Consider the following 15,781-nt stretch of genomic DNA (forward strand, 5'->3'; position numbering starts at 1 on the left):
TTAAACAATTGATACATGCTAATAAGGCAGGTGGCTCTTCTGTGATAGCCATGCCTACTGCATTGCAGTGCATTAAACTTGCTTTCTCTGTACAAATAAAATGAACACAACATATAAAGAAATTTTAGAAACATTTAAAGGTAACTAACCAAGATCTGACTGAATGGGCCCATTTTCATGATATTCTGAAACTGTTCATACATGTCTCGCAATGTAAACTGACCTGAAATGCAATATAAATAATTCAGATATAGCAGAAAATGTACATTTCCATTCAATAAAACTAGTATTTTCCTTAATCATGAATTTATCTTGAAGTGTGTAATCCAATCAATAAACACTCACTGCACAGTTACTGTGTGGAAGACTGGATGAAAGCTGTAAGGAGTAACAAGCACACGGACAGATTGTATCACAGAGAAGCTTTCTATCACAGCACATTAGACAGACACATGCAGATGAATAGATACGTAGGAACAAGGCTAACTATACCTACTAAAATGGCTACAATTAAAAGACTTGAACACAGCAAAAGCTAAAAATATAGAACATGTAAAATTCCCATGCATTATGGGCAAGAATATAAAACAGTGAAAATGATTTAGAAGATCTGAAATGCCAGGCTGGAGAGATTGCTCAGTGGTTAAGAGCACTGTCTGCTCTTCCAGAAGACCCAGGTTCAACTCTCAGCACCCACATAGCAGCTCATAACAGTCTACAACTCTAGTTCCAGGGGATCCAACACCCTCACACAGATAATCATACAAGTGCACATAAAATAAAAATAAATTTAAAAAAAGATTTGAAATGTCTTAATAGCTTAGCTATCCACAGTTAGGAAAATGGACAGACTGAGGACAAAACAGTACTCAAATAATGTCAGAAGTTTTGACACATGCCTTTAATCCCAGCAGAGGCAGCTGGATCCTGTGAGTTTGAGGATAGCCTGGTCTACACAGACAGTTTTAGGACAGCCAAGCTATATAGAGTCCTGGTATGGCAAAACTAGTGTTTCACCGATGATTATAAAAATATTTTGCTGGGGCTGGAGAGATGGCTCAGAGGTTAAGAGCACCGACTGCTCTTCCAGAGGTCCTGAGTTCAGTTCCCAGCAACCACATGGTGGCTCACAACCATCCGTTATGAGATCTGGTGCCCTCTTCTGGTGTGCAGATATACATGGAAGCAGAATGTTGTATACATAATAAATAAATAAATAAAATCTTTAAAAAAAAAAATTTGCTGATGGGCATGGTGGCTCACACCTGTATCTCTAAACTCAGGAGGCTAAGGAGAGAAAATTCCAAGTTTATAGCCAGTCAGGACTACAAAGGAAGATTCTGCCTCAAAACCATAACTAAAGTATGTGGGCCGGCCAGTGAATGAGGTACTTGCCATGCAAACTGATGACCTGAGTTCAATCACTGGAAACCACAAAAAGGTAGAAGTAGGGAACTGATTTCAGTTGTTCTCTGATTTCTCTCTCTCTCTCTCTCTCATATATATATATATAATATGTATATTATATATATATATATGTATGTATGTGCCAAAGCATGTGTGTATCAAATACACACATCAAATACACACTAATAATGATAACAATAATAACAATAATAAACTAAGGGAGAAATCATGTTGTGTGAAATAAACTGATTGAGGGAAAAATGGACACAATACAGAATTTTGAAAATACCTGGGCTGGAGAGATGGTTCAATGACTAAGAGTACTTACTGTTCTGCTGTAACCATAAGCATTTAGATTCTAGCATTGGTTATTCATAAAGAAGTGAAACTAGCTAGATGGCTCAGTGGGTAGATTTTTGCCACACAAGCCTAACAAGCTGAGTTTGATCCCCAGAGCCCACATAAAGGTAGGAGAGAAGAGACTCCAGCAAGTTATCCTCTGAACTCCACACACATGCAAGACATGTTTTACTATACACACATTCATAAACATACACGCCAATATTTTGTAAAACAAAATAAGTGATCACTGAACAAGCAGAAAATCCATGCAACAGAATCAAGTGAAAACTTCAAAAAAGTAGGTAACATTGTCAAATATTAACAAGTGGAGAAGATGAAAATAATCATTAAGAAATTAAGTAGAGCTTGGTGACCTCAGAATAACCAAAATATAAGGAATAAAAACAAAAATGTACAGAGGGGGCTGGAGAGATGGCTCAGAGTTAAGAGCACTGACTGCTCTTCTAGAGGTCCTGAGTTCAATTCCCAGGAACCACATGGTAGATTATAACCATCTGTAATGAGATCTGGTGCCCTCTTCTGGCCTGCAGGCATGCATGCAGGCAGAATACTGTATACATAATAAATAAATAAATCTTGGTTTTGTTTGTTTGTTTGTTTTTCGAGACAGGGTTTCCCTGTGTAGCTTTGGAGCCTATCCTGGCACTGCTCTGGAGACCAGGCTGGCCTCGAACTCACAGAGATCCGCCTGCCTCTGCCTCCCGAGTGCTGGGATTAAAGGCATGCGCCACCAACACCCAGCAATAAATAAATCTTAAAAAAAAATGTACCAGAGATCTAAAGATTCAGAAGTCAGAGAATAGACAAACTACGTACACTATACAGAAACAGAACTAGGGCACTGCTTCAAGATAGAAGAAGGGCCTGGCATGGTGCACACCTTTAATCCTAGAACTCATGAGGCAGCAGCAGTGGATCTGAGCCCAGCCTAGCCTACATAACAAGTTCCAGGACAGTCAGGACCACATTGTGTCAGATACTGAGCAAGGTAGTATGAAAATGAAAGATGAAGAACACAGCTATGATCCTTACCTTCACCTCACACAGGGAAGATAAGCTAAATATTAAATGATTGTGATGAATGACAATTATAGAGTACAAAGGGACATGCATCAGAGGCTTCTAATTTAAGTCTAAGAATCAAGTAAGACATCAGAGGCGAGATCTAGTATATGAATTAAGTACTTATCCACGGGTAGTATAAAGAGAGGATGCATGTAATAGACAGAGGAACTAGCAAAAGTGTGAGCAGCTTCCATTTGAGAAACTGAAAGCTCAGCATTGCTGGCACAGAACTGTAAACACAGCAGAGTCAAAAGCTAATGCAGAAGACAGGAACTAGATAATGGGACCATTTACAAGCACTCTAAGGACAATGGGAAGGTGGTGGAAGATTTTAGACTGATGGGGTCATAACTTAATTTCTGAAAACTCTAACTTCCCAAATAAAGAGATCAGCCAGGGCTTAGTGACACACACCTGTAACTCCATCATTCCAGAGGCTGAAGCAAGAGGATCTCAAGTTCAAGGATGGTTAGGTTGTGGTGGTTTGAATGACAACAGTTCCCACTGGATCATACATTTGAATGTTTGGTTCTCAGTTGGTATATTGACTGGGAATGATTAGAAGGTGTGGCCTTGTTGGAGAAGTATCACTGGAGTGGGCCTTGAGGTTCAAAAGCCCATGCCATTCCCAGTTTTGTTCTCTTTGCTCTGAACCTGTGAATCATATGTGAGCTCTCAGCTACTACTCCAACATCATGCCTGCCTGTGTGCTGCCATACTCCCTACTGTGATGACCACAAACTCACCACCTGCCTGTTGCCACGTTCCCTACCATGATGGTCATGGACTCACTCTCCAAATCTGGATGCAAGCCTCCAACGAAATATATTTTTATAAGCAACTGAGATATAAAATAGCATGGCTGCAGAACAGTTAACATTCTGGTCAAAAAACTGAGGGTATTCAAAAGGTAAAAGCACTACAACTAGAAAACAAATGGGGGAAACGGTAGACAGAGGTTAGGAAAAAAAAAAAAAAAGGCTAAGGACATGGCTCAGAGGTAGACTATTTGCCTAGCACGCACAAGATCCTGTGGAGTGAAAAAAAGTATCAATAAATGACACCCAAGTTTCTGACTCCAGACACAGGCAAATGATGTTAATGCTCACTGATAAAAAATGGTGAGGTGGTGTGAGCCACCTTTAATCTCAGCACTTAGGAGGCAGAGGCAGGCAAATCTCTCTGAGTTCACGGTAGCCTGGTCTACACAGAGAAACCCTGTCTGGAAAAAAAAACAAAAACAAAAACAAAAAACACTAAAAAATGGCAAAGTGTGATGGCACACCCTGTAATCTCAGTGTCTGAAAGGCAGAGGCAAGAGCAAAAGGTATTCCAGACCAACCCAGGATACAAGACCCTGGGCATACACACAGACAGACAGACAGACAGACAGACAGACAGACACACACACACACACACACACACACACACACACACACACAAAGTGTATTCTAAAATTCTCAACTGTTTTTGGTTCAAAAATGAAAATAAAAGCTTCTATTTTAACTTTTAGCTAATTTGATTGTAAAATAACAAAACTAATATAGCAGCTGCTCAGATGCCCAAGAATTAAAATGATTTGCATATAAATAATCTAAAACAAGCATTTGACCTTTTTCTTGGAGACAGAGTCTTGTTATATAGCCCTGAATAGCCTGGAATTAATTTTGTAGACCAGGCTAGCCTGGAACTCAAAGACATTAAAGGAATATGCCACAATGCTCAGCTTAAAAACATACTTCTAATTACAGATATTATCATTTCCAATGAATCAGTAGTAAATGTATCAAAAAGATGGGCTGGGAAGATGGTTCAGTGGGTAAAGGTGCTTGTCTTGCAAGTCCAATGACTCAAATTCAATCCTTGGAACCCATAGAAAGATGGAAAAGAATAAACTTCATCCAAAAGTTATCCTCTAACTTCTTCATGAGTGCTATATGGGTCATGTGCTATTCCAGCCTCACATACAATTTTTTAAAGAGAAAAGAAAAAGAAATCAAGAGAAAATACAATAGTGTACACCTGTAATCCAAGTAGAAGCAGTAGGATCAAAAGTCCAAAAACAGCCAAAGCTATACAGTAAGATCTCTCTCGGAAAATCAATGGGTTGGGAGGTAGACAGCAATAAAGTGATTACTTAGTATACACAACGCCCTGGGTTCAATGCTCATCACCACAAAAAAAAAGAAAGAAAAACAAAAGAGAAAACATTTGAAATCAAACTTTTTTTTTGCTACAAATATACCATGCTTCAGCTTCTCTATAAGTGCCTCATTATCATCCAACTTCAACTCGTTGACTTTATCTATCAGTCCTTCAATGTCACCCATACCTATAAGACACCAAAAAGAAAAATGAATAGCTAATAATATGCTCACCTTTACATTATGCAAAATACACTGGCATATGTAATAGTTCTGCAAGGCTGGTTAAATATTCTTACTATATTTTACATGAAAAGAAAAAAACTGATGCTAAGGAGGAAGAAACAAGTCATATATCAGAAAACAGCCCAGGGCTAACCTCCTAATTCCAGGCTCTCTAACTATACCAGGTTACGACAATAGAAAAGTTTTACTATCATTACAACTTCTATTACTATAACTACATATTTCTGTATTATGTGCTCAAATGCTTCCAATAACTCATTTTACCATTCTACCCACAGAAAATAGGTTAGAAGGCTGGGATGCAGCACAGCAGCACAAAAGGCCCTGGTTTTGATACCCAGTACTTTAAAGAAGCAGGGAATGAAAAGAAAGATAGAGGTTAGAATGGTAAGTCACAGAAGAAAATGGCCATCTTAAGCTAGTTAGTAAGCACAGGATTAACACCCTAATTTGCTCTAAGATCCATGCTATCTCAGAGATGGTTCTATAATTCCACATTGTACATACCAAGAAGTTTGCTGATGAAAGGCTGCGTTTTGAAAGGTTCAAAGTCATCTATATGTTCCCCTGTACCAATGAAAATAATTGGACTTTTTGTGGCAGCAACTCTACACAGAAAAAAATAAATAAATAAATAACCTCAAAAAAGAAAACAAATAGCCAGAAGAGTTTTCAAAGATAATTAACAAAAGGTATCAAATTCAAGTTTGTTTGTTTTTTTTTACTAGTTGGAATTATACTAGACAGGTTCCAAAATTCCATTTCTACTTAAATCTCTTTTATAGATCATTTATTACTAAAATATTCTTAAAAACAGAGTAAGAAACTCATAAATATACACAAGATGCCATGGCACAGAACAAATGATTTACAGGGCAAAAGGTTTAGCAACCACGACAGGGAAACTTCAACTGATACTCACGCACTGAGAGCACCACCTCCTTTTGCATGACCATCAAGTTTTGTCACTATTACTGAAGCTACATCTACTTTATCTTTAAAAGCCTTCGCCTGCGCCTCGCAAGCCTGTCCAATGGATGCATCCATCACGTAAACAATGTTATCCGGTTGCTAGAAAGAATAAAAAGACTCGTTTTTTTACAAGTGGTAAGAAAAGGTCACCATGAGCATGTACATATTATTAAAAAATACTGACTGAGAGAGCACCATGAATTTAGTGGTATATAGGGCTTGGCTAAGAGGTTAAGTAAGAAAACCCTTGAGCCCATGATACATACAAGAAAATATGGTAACATCTTTGGAAATTATTCTGAGCAGAGGCCTGAATAAAGAAGAAAAGTTGCCTGGGGGTGGTGGCAGAGGCAGGTGGATCTCTGAGTTCAAGGCCAGCCTGGTCACATTTCACTATGTGGCGAAATGAGGACAAGGAAGAAAGAAGAGGAAGAATAAGAGGAGGAGGTTATGTAGACACCTTCTAGAACGACACCAAAGGCAAAGGAACAGTAAAAGTGACTCAGGAAAAGTACAAAATAGAAGGGTGTATTCTGAAAACAGAATCAGTAACAGACTGAGGCTGTGACCCTTAGATCTGTTCCCATTCCTCAAAATAATAGGAGCACTAAAAGGACACTAATTAGTACCAATTACTAGCAACATCCCAATGGCCAAACATGAATTTCTAATGTATGCAACAGGGGCTGAGCTACTTCCTACCTCTACATTATTTCTATAACTTTATTTTTGTTTTTGTGTGGAGGTTTGAATAACCTCATATATTTGAAGCTTAGCCATAGGGAGTGACACTACTTGAGAAGGATTAGTAGGTGTGGCCACATTGGATTGGTGTAGCCTAGTTGGAGGAAGTGTGTCACTGGGGGTGGGCTTTGAGGTTTGAAAAGTCAGGCTCAGAGACTTGCTGTCTTCTCCTGCTGCCTACAGATCTGGATGCTGCCACTTCTCCAGCACCATGGCTGCCTGTTCACCATGTGTCCCCACCATGATGATAATGGACTCTGAAATATTAAGCCAGTCCCAATTATATGTTTTGTTTTTTTAAGAGTTGCAATGAAACAGTGACTAACACCCAGGGTCTCACTATGTAGCCTTGGCTAGCCTAGTGCTAGATGTTACCATGCTGGCTTTGAACTCACAGAGATCCATCTGTGCTTCCTAAGTACTAGGGTAAAAGGCATGGGCCACCATACCCAACTCATCTTTTAGGAGCTTTAAAGGAGACACTAAATGAAAATATATAGTGAAGACAAAAAATGATGACATTAAGTCCTTATCACACAGTTATAGATCCCCAAAACAGAAATAAGTTACTTAACAGCTATCTTATAGGCAAGGAGTAACTTATATTCACCAAAATCTCAATCAGGTTTCATAGTTAAACTGACTAAAGTCCTTTAAATAATGTTCCATGGAAAGCTACTTACTATAGCATTAGAAACTTGAAGCATTTCTTCAAACAAAGAATCTTCTTGTTTGTGCCGACCACTTGTATCAACAATAATAATTTCAAAATTTTCATTTTTGAATTTATCCACTCCTTCAGAAGCAATGATGACAGGATCCATTTCTGTATAGCTATTAAACATGAACAAATGATTTAACACTATTAACACTAGGATGGGAAAACATCCAAATACTATTTACTCGGAAATTGTCAGTTTATTTTTAATCTATTCTGTAAAAGTAAAAATACTGTGTTTTCAATTTAGAAGAACTTCCTAATAAATGAAAAATACAGAAGCCATTTCTTTTCTCTTTTTTTAAAAAATTTATTTATTTATTTATTTGTTTATTTATTTATTATGTATATATGTATGCATGTATACGGTACTCTGCCTGCACACATAGCTCCACTATAGACCAGAAGAGGGCACCAGAACAGAACAAATTATAGATGGTTGTAATCCACCATGTGGTTGCTGGGAATTGAACTCAGGACCTCTGGAAGAGCAGCCAGTGCTTTCTCTGAGCCATCTCTCTATAACTGAGAAGCCATTTCTTTGGCATCATGAGGCACCACTGAACTTTTGTACAAAAGTCTACATTAATTCTAATGCATGTTTTTTCAGAACTGCTTCCTTAAACGTATTTTAGCATGTTCTTTAATAAGAGAAGTCATGCTACAAAGCATATTATACCTGCTTTCCCATTATTAACCCTTTGGTATCACTTTATTAAGTTATTAAATTGTACAGCACCTCCTCAGATGATGACATCATCATTTACTATGCACATCAAGGTTGGTATGTTAGTATCAAAAAGACATGAAATAAATACTTCTAAAAGAGTAGAGAGAAAGAATAGGGGCTGGAGAGAGAACATAGCAATCAAGAGCACAAGGTGCTCTTCCAGAGGACCCAGGTTCAATTCCCAGCACCTACAAAGCAGAGCTCACAACCATGTTTGCCTCCAGTACCTCTTCTAGCCTGCAAGGACACCAGGCAGGTATATATGTGGTACATAGACATATATGCAAGCAAAACACACACACGGAATAAATAAAGTCAAAATGGCAGCTATTAGCATTACTAGACATTATTTAATAAATCAATTAATCATTTTTTAAGATAAAGTTTCACTATGAAGCCCTGCCTAACCTGGTTATATAGCTCTGAGTAGTCTTGAACTCATGAAAATCCTCACCTCAGCATCTTTCTTTTTTCTTTCTTCCCTTTTTTTTTTTTTGGTTTTTCAAAACAGGGCTTCTCTACGTAACAACCTTGGCAGTACTGAAACTTGCTTTGTAGACCAGGCTGACCTCACAGAGATCCTCCTGTCTCTGCCTCCTGAGTGCTAGGATTAAAGGTGTGGGTGGTCATCACTCCTGGCCATCACCTCAGCATCTTAAGTACTAAATTACAGCTATAAAACTAAAATTTGTAAAAGATCTTCATAGAAAGTGATAATGAGCCAGCAGTTGTGGCGCACATCTTTAATCCCAGCACTTGGGAGGCAGAGGCAGGTGGATTTCTGAGTTTGAGACCAGCCTGGTCTACAGAGTAAGTTCCAAGACAGCAAAGGCTCAGAAAAACAAAAAGAACATGACAATGACTACATATATACAGAGAGTAAGTTACATAAGTAATTATCATTCTAGAATTAAATTCCTCTTCAATAAAGTATACCACTGCATTCAGTTTTGTGGTATATGTATTTATTTAATCTTCTATATGTGTATGTATATAAGCATGAATAAATCATGGTGCACCTGTGGAGTCACAGCACATCTTGAAGGAATAGGTAGGTACTCTTTCTACCTTCAAGGCCCCTACCACATACTGTTAAATGATAAAGAATTTCAAGAATGTATTTCCTAGCATGTATTAATGAAGATGCTTCAGGTGTCTTAAAAAAAAAAAAAAAAGGAAACAATGCATGGTGACACATACCTTGTGAGCCCAGCACCCAGAAGACGTAGGCAAAGGGATCACAAATCAGAGACCAGCCTGAACTACTAGAGTTTTCCAGGGCAGACTGGACTAAAACTGAGACTGAGTCTCAAAAAGCCAGAAAGTCAAAAAGTCAAAAAAAAAAAAAAAAAAAAAAAAAAAGAAAAGAAAAGAAAAGAAAAATAGTAACCTACCTTCCATAGAATGGAATTCTTGCTTTTGTGGCATTCTGTTTCAGCTGGTCAAAAGCACCTAGGAGATAAAGAATCAATGAAGCCTCAAATGTAAGAATAAAAAGTCACAAAAAGAAAAATTTAATTTCAACACAATACCTGCTCTGAATGTATCTGCACATATCAAGCAGGTCTTCCAACCTTTTCTCTGGTAATAATATGCTAACTAGGAAAGAAAGATTAAAAAAAATAAAATATCAAAAAACAAATCATTTTATATAAAAACTTTTGTTTAATCTTATTTATCTAAGAAGTAAAATTGTTCATAATTCTCATGAATGCAATATTAAATATTTTGAAGCACAGCAAAAGTTCCAAAGAGTTTAAATTCTAATTCTCATTCAATGAATGTAAGATGATAAAGCAGCAATAATCACTGTTAAAACCATCACCCTTGCCCTTAAACTATAACATGGCTAAGGCTTGTGGGTGACAGAAAAAAAATCTAGCAACCAAGTTGGGAAACCCAATCATAGAAAAAAGGGTCATATAATGAATGAAAAATTAAGGATATGTAAAAGGTGACATCATGCACAGTGGGTCACTCAAAGGGGAATTTTGTGTCAAAAGCGAACGTAAATTCCATTGTTTTCTTCAATTAAAAAAAAAATCATGTGTGCATGCATGCTCTCCTCTCCTACACCCTCTCTTTTTCACTGTGTGGCTGTGGCTGTGGCTGTGGCTGGCCTGGAAGCAGCTACAGGACAGAGTGGCCTCAGCACATGAAGACCCATCCGCCTGCCTCTTCCTCTACTGCATCTGGTCACACCTACACTCTTTAAGGACAGGAAGCCCCTTTTCTTTCTCAAAAGAAGCCTGACTTCACATAATTGTTCACTGTTTGTGTTGAATGGTCTCATAGCTCAGGCTGACCTCAAGCTCCCTATGCAACGGAAGATGACCTTGAGATCCTGATCCCCCCCCACTCCCTCCAGATGTGCATCACCACACCTGGCTTAGAAGTCTAACACTCTGACAAACATGAGAGGAGACTAGAGGACTCCACTCTATGTCCTACAAAAATATGACAAAAGCAGAGAAGGGGCACTGAGTAACAAAACTATAAAACAATATAGAGATATTCAAATATATCTTCCATAGGAATTTTTTTAAGTGTATTACCTTTGAACATGTTGTCGTTTTACCACTCCCTTGCAATCCAACAAACATGATCACATTCTGCTTTCCTTTAGTTGGTGTCCATGCTTTAACTCCAGGGTCTACAAGCTGTATGCCAAAAATAAAAATGTCAGAATAACATGTGACACTCAAAAATCCTAGGACATGTAAATTATAAACATAGAGCTAAGGATGTTTCCATTTTATTGAAGCCACCATAATCCCAACATTCTTAGGCAACTCTACTAGTCCCCTTCATGCAGAGTGAAATTTAAGAGTTTTATAAAATACTGCAGTGTTGAATTCATACTCAGGCCTTTCATATCAAAGCAATTTAGAGGTAAGGAACTCATCTACATCACATATCTGTATCATCACAACTACATAAATATGAAACAAATGTACCTGGAGACTATATGAACTTCAAATTTGGGGACCAGTGGAATGGCTCAACAGGTAAAGGTGACCACCAAACTTGACAACCTGAGTTCAATCCCCAGGACCCACATGATGAAGGGAAACAGTCAGCTCCCTTAAGTTGCTCAACATAGTACACACTTGCAGACACACAGACACACACACACACACACACTCTCTCTCTGTCTCTGACTGTAGCTTTTAAAATTTTATTATTTAGCATCTATACATTTTTTATTACACAAACATTATCACCTCACCATGAAATCCATATGAGATATTTTATATTTCTTTTCTCATATACCAAGTCCTCAAATCCAGCCAGTGTACATTTTTTAAATTCGTCTTGCCTTTTAAACAAAACAAAAAATTGCCTGGTACTGCTGGTGGTACACGCCTTTAACCTCAGCACTCAGGAGAGCAGAGGCAAGCGGTCTCTGTGAGATCCAGGTCAGCCTGGTCTACAGACTGAGCTCCATGACAGCCAGAGCAACATAGAGAACCCGGTCTTCAAAAAAATAAATAAATAAATAAATAAATAAATAAATAAATAAATAAATAAAAGCAAGCTAATTTTGGCAGTAGGGATAGAAGGCAGGCACTCTGCCATTTATGTTTATCACCATCTCCCTCTTTGTACTTAAATTAATGTGTATTTCCTGCTCAAATAACTTTACAATTTAGTCTAGACACATCCCAAGTGCTCAGTAATCATGTGTCTGGAGGCTTCCATACTGGTTAATTTATGTTCTGTTTGACAAATGTATACATAAAACAAAATGATAAATGGCACCTTCTAATTCAAATATTAAAGTTTCTAATGCAAAAAGATTTATAAAATTATTACCTAAAGAAAGCAAGGGAAATAGCCGGGCGTTGGTGGCGCACTCCTTTAATCCCGGCACTCGGGAGGCAGAGACAGGTGGATCTCTGTGAGTTCGAGGCCAGCCTGGTCTCCAGAGCGAGTGCCAGAATTGGCTCTGAAGCTACACAGAGAAACCCTGTCTCGAAAAACCAAGAAAAAAAGAAAAGAAAGCAAGGGAGAGCTGGGCAGTGGGGGTGCACACCTTTAGTCCCAGCACTCGGGAGGCAGAGGCAGGCAGATCTCCGTGAGTTAAAGACCAGCCTGGTCTACAAGAGCTAGTTCAAGGATAGGCTCCAAAGCGACACAGAGAAATCCTGTCTGGAAAAACTAAAAAAAAAAAAAAAAAAAAAAGCAAGGGAGAAAAATAGAACTTTACAACAATGGGTTAGCGAGAAAGTGTCACAGAGGAACAGTTCTCAAACAAATACAAGGCTTATTTTCTTTTGTTTCTTCTTTGAGAGTCTCATGTTACCTAGTCTGGCCTGAACTCACTATGTAGCTGAGGCTAGTCATAGTCAAAAACACCTGATCCTCCTCCTCCTATCTCTTGAAGTCCTTGAATTATATTACTATTGTTATAGGTATGCACTACCATGCTTTATAAGTTAGTTCAAAAACATAATTCAAATTTAAGTCCATTTGGAGCTGAAATACTTATTTGTACATGGTAACTCCATAATCATAAACTCTAGACCAGATGTTTACAAACTAATAATCATCATCATCATGATTACTAACATTATTTGACTTAAAGAAGCTCTCATTCTGAAACCTAGTCTGGTTTGGAACTCAGCATGTAACCCAGGCTGCCCTAGAACCCCTGTTGCAGCTCCTGATGCTAGGATTACTGGGTGAACTGCCAAGCCTGGTGTAAATAAACCATTAGTGGAATACAGCTATGTCCATTCATTTACTCCCTTTGCATTTCATAAGCAGAGCTGAAGAGGTGCAATAGAGACTAAGTAGTTCAAGATTAATAATCTAGTCAATACCATCAAGGTATTATTCACCAGTTTCAGGGAAGACTGGTAAAGGGAAAACAAATCAAAACACACTTTCTTATCCCTTTTCCAAACATGTACACAATTTTGGAAAAACTTCTGAAGCAAGCAAAATCTGTCTTAAAACAAATTCACCTCCCTTTCTCCTATATCTTTTCAGTATAGAAAGGCTGCCCTGCATTCACCTCTGTTCTATATATTCATGACAGAATAACTCAGCTATCATTACTGAACATTTTATAAAGCTATCTTCTCATCCTCCTATACTCTTGAAACAAGTCTTCAACCTTGTAGTATGAAAACTCCTTTAGGAGCACAATCATTTGTAAGGGTTGGCTGCAATGTGCAATCTGAAGTCATATAAACCTCCAGTCTGCTGCACTGAAACTGATACTCTCCTATATTTAGCACAGATAGTATCCATCCTCATGTATGAATCTGTAACACCATGCATTTAGTCACTTAAAGCACTGGTTTACTGAATTATACAAATCTCACATTATCACTCATTTCATTAAACAGTAAAAATCTTGACACTATCAGTACTAATTTCATCAGGAAAAAAGTCAGGATTCTTTCAAACTCATGTTAGAGATACAGCTTCTACTTTTTTGTGTGGGGTTGGAGATTCAAACTAAAGTCCCCTAGTTCATATATTTTCACATATAATTTTATCTTGAATTTTATCATCAGCTACAATATTGTCAGTTATTTCCTTAAAGTGACAAGTTAACTTCACTTTGGTAAATAATTCTGCCAAATTAAATCCAGGTCAGAATAACCAGATTATATGCATATTGCTTATTTACTTATAAAATGGTGTTCTATGCAAGCAGAACTTTAGTTTGCAAATGAGCTGAGCTTTCAGAGAATTTGAAAGTACAGCACAGAAGTACATATACTTCCCATTTAAAAATACATATGCATAGTCAATGGTCACAATTTAATACAATTAATATCTACTGCTTTGTGAAGTGAAAGCTGGCATTTTAAGTGTTTGCTGGTGAAGTGTACAGTCACTATGTTTTTTTGTTTGTTGTTTGAGACAGTCTCAATATGCAGCCTGGCTGGCCTCTAACTCATAGAGATCCAGCTGCCTCTGCCTTCCTATTTCAGTCTTGTTGGAGGAAGAGATTTAAAACTTATTTGGTAAAAACAGACAGCTGAACGATTCTGCCATGATTTATAATGAATGGAGGAGAATGCAAAGAAGGGTCCCTACACTCAAAAGACCTGGGGAGGAAGTAATAGATTAAGGGCATGAACCACCATGTTCAGTTGGTGTTACTGTCTTGATTTGATAGCAAGCTGTCATGCTGCAGGATATGTTATCACCCTGGGAATCCTGAGACCATATTATTTACTAGAAAAACCTGTTTCTAGTTGTGGTGTGGCTCAGTCCTAGCACACACCTTTAATCCAAGAGCTTTCTGCTTGAATATTGTAAACAGGGTTAAATGAAGTCAACCATAAGTCAAGAGGTGGAGCAAGTAACCAGTTGACAAGAAGTGAACATAGGATTATTAAGGAAAAAAACCCCAGACAGTAAGGGGGAGTCAGGACTGAGAAAGATGAACAGGAAGTAGAAGGGAAGAACATTCAATTTGAGGAGTTGTTTGAGACAGAGAAAAGAGATGGCTTCTGGGACGTCAGCTAAGGAGGAAGGTCAGGTGGGTGCTTTCTCTGCCTCTCTCAGCTAGCAGGCTTTCACCCCAGCATGTGGCTCCTCAGTATTTATTGGTAAAATCAAACAATTGAGATTTTGTTTAAAACAACACTGTCAGGCTGTATAGAAAAGGCAGAGAGTGGGAGCCAGAGGTATAGTTCATGACAGAGCATGTGCTTCACATGTAAGTTCCTAGGTTCCATCCCCTGCAAGACATAACTAGAGTAAATAATGCTTTACTATTATTATGTAAGTTTTAACTTAGCTTGCATACACACTGTTCTAGACCATAAGCTTCTCTGAGATAAGGACAAGTGTTATCTCTGCTGTCCACTTGGCATACTGCCTAGAATAAAGAAGCTACTCAACAAATGCTTCCCAATCTAGTTCTTGATGCTTCAGAGTTGATAATTCTTATAAAGGACCCAAATTCACTTTCCAGCACCTACATCAGGTAACTCACAACCACTTGTAACTCTAGCTCCAAAGCCTATGACACTCAGAGGCATCAGAGATCACACACACATCCACAGACAGACACACACACATACAAATATGCTTTTTCAAACAATTTTTATCTATTTTGTTTTGTTACAATTAAAAAAAAAAATAGGGTTTCTCTGCATAGCCCTGGCTGTCCTGGAACTTGCTTCTGTAGATCAAGTTGGCCTCAAACTCAGAGATCCACGTGCCTCTGCCTTTCAAGTGCTGGGATTAAAGATGTGCGACACCACCAGCAGCAGCTCATTAGTAATTTTTTAAATATTATACATTTTATGTGTGTTTTGCCTGCACATATGTATGTACCATGTGGTGCCTGTGGTGACCAGAAGAGGGCATCAGATACCTTGGAGTTGTGAACGACCATGTGAATGCTAGGAATTGAACCCA

The 15,781-nt window shown here is 38.1% G+C and overlaps 1 protein-coding gene across 4 annotated transcripts in view; it reads right to left on the minus strand.

Moving 5' to 3' along the window:
- The window catches only part of Srp54 (signal recognition particle 54), a 73,817-nt gene that overhangs the window by 40,175 nt on the left and 17,861 nt on the right, over window positions 1-15,781 (minus strand). For all 4 annotated transcript variants that reach the window (XM_035445062.1, XM_027419698.2, XM_027419699.2 and 1 more), the window contains exons 5-12: window positions 10,945-11,049; window positions 9,922-9,988; window positions 9,784-9,841; window positions 7,625-7,775; window positions 6,148-6,296; window positions 5,733-5,833; window positions 5,081-5,167; window positions 150-223 (exon numbers count right to left, since the gene is read on the minus strand). In XM_035445062.1, the coding sequence (XP_035300953.1) occupies window positions 150-223; window positions 5,081-5,167; window positions 5,733-5,833; window positions 6,148-6,296; window positions 7,625-7,775; window positions 9,784-9,841; window positions 9,922-9,988; window positions 10,945-11,049 (792 nt within the window). The remainder of the gene's footprint in view (window positions 1-149; window positions 224-5,080; window positions 5,168-5,732; window positions 5,834-6,147; window positions 6,297-7,624; window positions 7,776-9,783; window positions 9,842-9,921; window positions 9,989-10,944; window positions 11,050-15,781) is intronic.

This window comes from Cricetulus griseus, chromosome 5, assembly GCF_003668045.3.
Source record: "Cricetulus griseus strain 17A/GY chromosome 5, alternate assembly CriGri-PICRH-1.0, whole genome shotgun sequence".
Taxonomy (NCBI): Eukaryota; Metazoa; Chordata; class Mammalia; order Rodentia; family Cricetidae; genus Cricetulus; species Cricetulus griseus.